Here is a 3,493-nt window from a genome sequence, read left to right on the forward strand (position 1 = left end):
CTGGGGTGGCCTCAGCTTCCCCCTCCCTTCTCCTCCCATCCCACACCTCCTGGATGACTTTTGACTGGGACCAAGAACAAACCAAGGATGGGTTTGAGGCTTGTGTGGGATGCTTGGCTTGGTTTTGTTTCCTCAGAGGGAGCCAGCTGGGGTTTGTGGTGGAATGGGAGGGAACTCGGTCCAGCCTCTCTAGGCAGGGAGAATGGGCCAAGGATGGGACTAGCAAAGGAAGAAGGATGGCAAGAGGAAGCCAGCCTCCTGAGGCGGGAAGGAGTGGGATGCCCGTCAAAGACTGAAGGGCGCCCTGCTGCTGGTCCCAATGACTGTGGGCTCAGGTCCACGCTGGGTCAGAGGGATGAGGATCTTCGCCAAGTGCATGTCAAGGTGACTGTTGCCTGCTAAAATAAGTTCATTCCTTGCTCTACTTCATCCAATGTCACAGGCCTAAAGCATAGATAAATGATTTCTCTCTCCATGCGAGCTTTCTAGATAAAATAATAATAATAAAATAACACAACCTGTCATCCATCATCTGTGTATACCTTTCGACTGTGCACTGACAGGCAAGTGGCAATGGCACAGAAGCAGACTGCTGTCACGGGGGCAAGAAGGAATGGATGACTGACCCAAACGGGTACCTGATCCCCAGGGAGAGAGTCAGAGATGCCCCGAGGAGCTGCACTGCCTGCTCCTGCACCACCAGACAGGGGAGCATAACCAGGGCATGGACTGAATGCTAATCCAGAAATTTGCCTCCCTCCGGAGGGAGTGAGTGGCTCTCAGACAACCTCGTATGACAAAAAGAACATGGCTTGAGCCAGACAGGCCTGTGTGGCCTCAAATAAGGCACATGACCTCTTGGAACTTGGTTTTCCCATCCATAAAATGGTAGGGATAATATTTAATTGCTCAGGCATATGGAGAGGATTATAAAACATGACATGTGTAAAGTGCCTGGAACTGCAGGGATACTCGGTAAACGTTTAGCATCCAAAAGGAATTTAAGTGGAAATGAAACAGTTTTTGGAGAGGAGATGTTCAAAGCTTGTCTTAACCAAGCTAGCCCTCTCCTGTCCCTCGGTCTGGTTCACGTGGCTGGTAGCTGAGATGAAGTGTCTCTGTGCTGCCGGCCAGGCTCTGGTGGAAGCTCTGGGCCTAAAAGGAGGGGGGCGGGGGCAGCTCCCTCCTTTTGAACCCTGAGCCCCCTTTGTGCTCCTGGAAAGAAAAGAAAGAGATTAGAAAAAGAAACAAACAGAAGCCAACCAAGGGCGCCCCCAACGGCCTGGCCCAGGACGGTTCCCTTTAATGATTTGCTTTAATCCCTGCAACACGATGAGGTCCAGCATAATTGTTGCTATTTCCACTTTTCAGGTGAAAACAGTGAAGGTTAGAGGAGCAGCGACCTGCTCCAGAGCTGGCTTTGGCCTTCCGACCCAGAGCCCGTGCTCCGCAACAGGACGCGGAAGGAAGAGGAGGCACGGAGGTAAGAGATGCTCTGCGGAGCTCCACGGCAGGATTTAAACTCAAGAAAAATCAGCAGTTTCCCCTTCCTCTCACCCGCACCTCTCCTGACTTAGGCCAGGTACTACCTCCTGCCCTGGCTCTTACTTTCCACCGTGGAGAGAAGCTGAAGACAGAAGGGGGCGGGAGAGGGGGAATGCACTGTTGGACCAGAGCATGTCAGGAGCTGGGAGAAGAGGGACCACTGACAGAGTCTTCCAGGCCGCGGTGCACAACTCTGACTTCGGAGGGCCACCATGCTTCTGGAGCTGCAGGACCAGGGCTTGGGAAGGAGCAGGGGTGGCATCAGCTGGGAAGGCAAAAGGGAATCAGCAGGAATGAAGGGAGCCATGTGTACGCCCCCTGCCATGGCCACAGAGCCATTGGATGACCCAGAGATGGAGCTGCCAGCACTGAGGAGTGGCGGCATTGGGGACTGGGAGAGGCAGGCAAGGATGGAAACTTGCAAAGCACAGGCACCTGCATTGCTCATCAGAGTCTGACCTGATGAGCTGAGGCAGGAGTATTTTTGTAAAACAAGCTAGTGTCCAGAACTCAAAGATGAAGGAGTAGACAAAGGAGCGGCAGCCTGCTCCCTAGGAGCTGCCATTAAGGGGCTCCCCAGCCTCCTCTCTGGCCTGCCTACCTGAAATGCAATTGGCAATTTGGAAGCCACAAAACCGTGGGCGACCGGCCTGTTTTGTTATTGGGTTGAGGGAGGCAGCCACCTGGGCTCTCAGCTCAGTTGTCCTCCACCTGCCATTTTCTTCACTTCACCAGTTTTGCCTCCTGACACCCCAGGACCCTGGGAGTAATTAACCCTCAAGAAGCCAAGAAGCCAAGAAGCCAAGTCTCTGGTCTTTTTCATAGAAAGTGAAAACTTATTGAATGATGCTTCAGCAAACAAGACAATCATTTAAATGCTTACGCTTGTTTTAAAAAAATACCAGCACCTTGCAAGTTTATATTCCAAAAGTTGATGCTTAGTTGAAATGGGTATGGCAACGAAAGAACAGCCAGGGGGCTTTAACAAGCCCTAGACAGGCTTTGAAGATCTCATAGAATAATCAAAACCCTCGCTAAGGAGACAGTTTTTCTCCTGTGACTTTGATATTTGAGTAAGACCCTTAAATGTCAGCCCCCAGTGTGTGGGGACTGCCTAGGCAGCATGTAATGTTCCCCGTGTTATGCAATCTTTTATTTTCTCTTTTCCCCCTCTCTCTCCTACACACCCCTTTTGAGGATTAGTAGGCTAAGCTCTCCCACCCCCCAGGCTTTAGGCCCCTCCTTTGAGGGTCCCCTGAGCTAAAGGCAAACATGACTTTCCTCTTGGTATGGAGACGGGCCTGGAGCCTTTCTTCCCTCCACACCCGAAAACCACCCCTGCCAGGTCAGGCGCCCTTTTATCAGGGAACTTCTCTGCCCAAAACCCGCGCGAGCCCTGTTGTCCTCAGCATCTCACGCCGCAGCAGATTCACGGTCACTTCTCGTTTGGCAGCCCTAAACCACGCGGTCTGTGTTCCTTGATTGTTTGTCCTGCGCGAGAGGGGGCAGCGCGCACTATCAAGTCCTTTCTTCTCTGGGAAGCTTTTCGTGCCCCCCTCCCGGCTGGGTTTAGGAGTCCGGGGGTCCCGCGCTCGGTCGTAGGTGCCCGAGCCAGACTGCAAGCTGAAGGGACAAGGGGGTGCCCAGAGTGTCCCAGCCTCCACAAACGCGTTAAACGACTTGAGTTAACCAGAGGCAGGGAGTGTCGCCCCCGTTTCGGTGCATCTGTCTCAAGGTCCCAGCCCCGGGGCTGAGCACATCACGCGAATAAATCCCCGGCCTGGTGGAGATAGAGAATGCCCCTCGTGGTCTCCAGCAAAGAAAGGGTTAAGCTACCCATTCCCCACCCCCCAAAAAAGGCGAGGGGAAGAGTCCGGCAGAAGGTCCTGTTTACCATAGCTGCGAGAGTCCGCGCGGCCCTGGGAGAGGCGTTGCCGTGGCAACGGGC

General features: G+C 53.4%; 1 protein-coding gene across 1 annotated transcript in view; it reads left to right on the forward strand.

Annotated features, from left to right (window-relative positions):
• Nucleotides 1-1,317: 1,317 nt before the first annotated feature.
• Nucleotides 1,318-3,493, forward strand: part of DENND2A (DENN domain containing 2A) — a 94,595-nt gene continuing 92,419 nt past the window's right edge. Inside the window, exon 1 of the mRNA XM_023530265.1 lies at nucleotides 1,318-1,483. Coding sequence (XP_023386033.1) covers nucleotides 1,333-1,483 — 151 coding nt within the window. The 5' untranslated portion in view covers nucleotides 1,318-1,332. The remainder of the gene's footprint in view (nucleotides 1,484-3,493) is intronic.

The sequence above is a fragment of the Pteropus vampyrus genome, unplaced genomic scaffold (assembly GCF_000151845.1).
Source record: "Pteropus vampyrus isolate Shadow unplaced genomic scaffold, Pvam_2.0 Scaffold48, whole genome shotgun sequence".
Classification (NCBI taxonomy): Eukaryota; Metazoa; Chordata; class Mammalia; order Chiroptera; family Pteropodidae; genus Pteropus; species Pteropus vampyrus.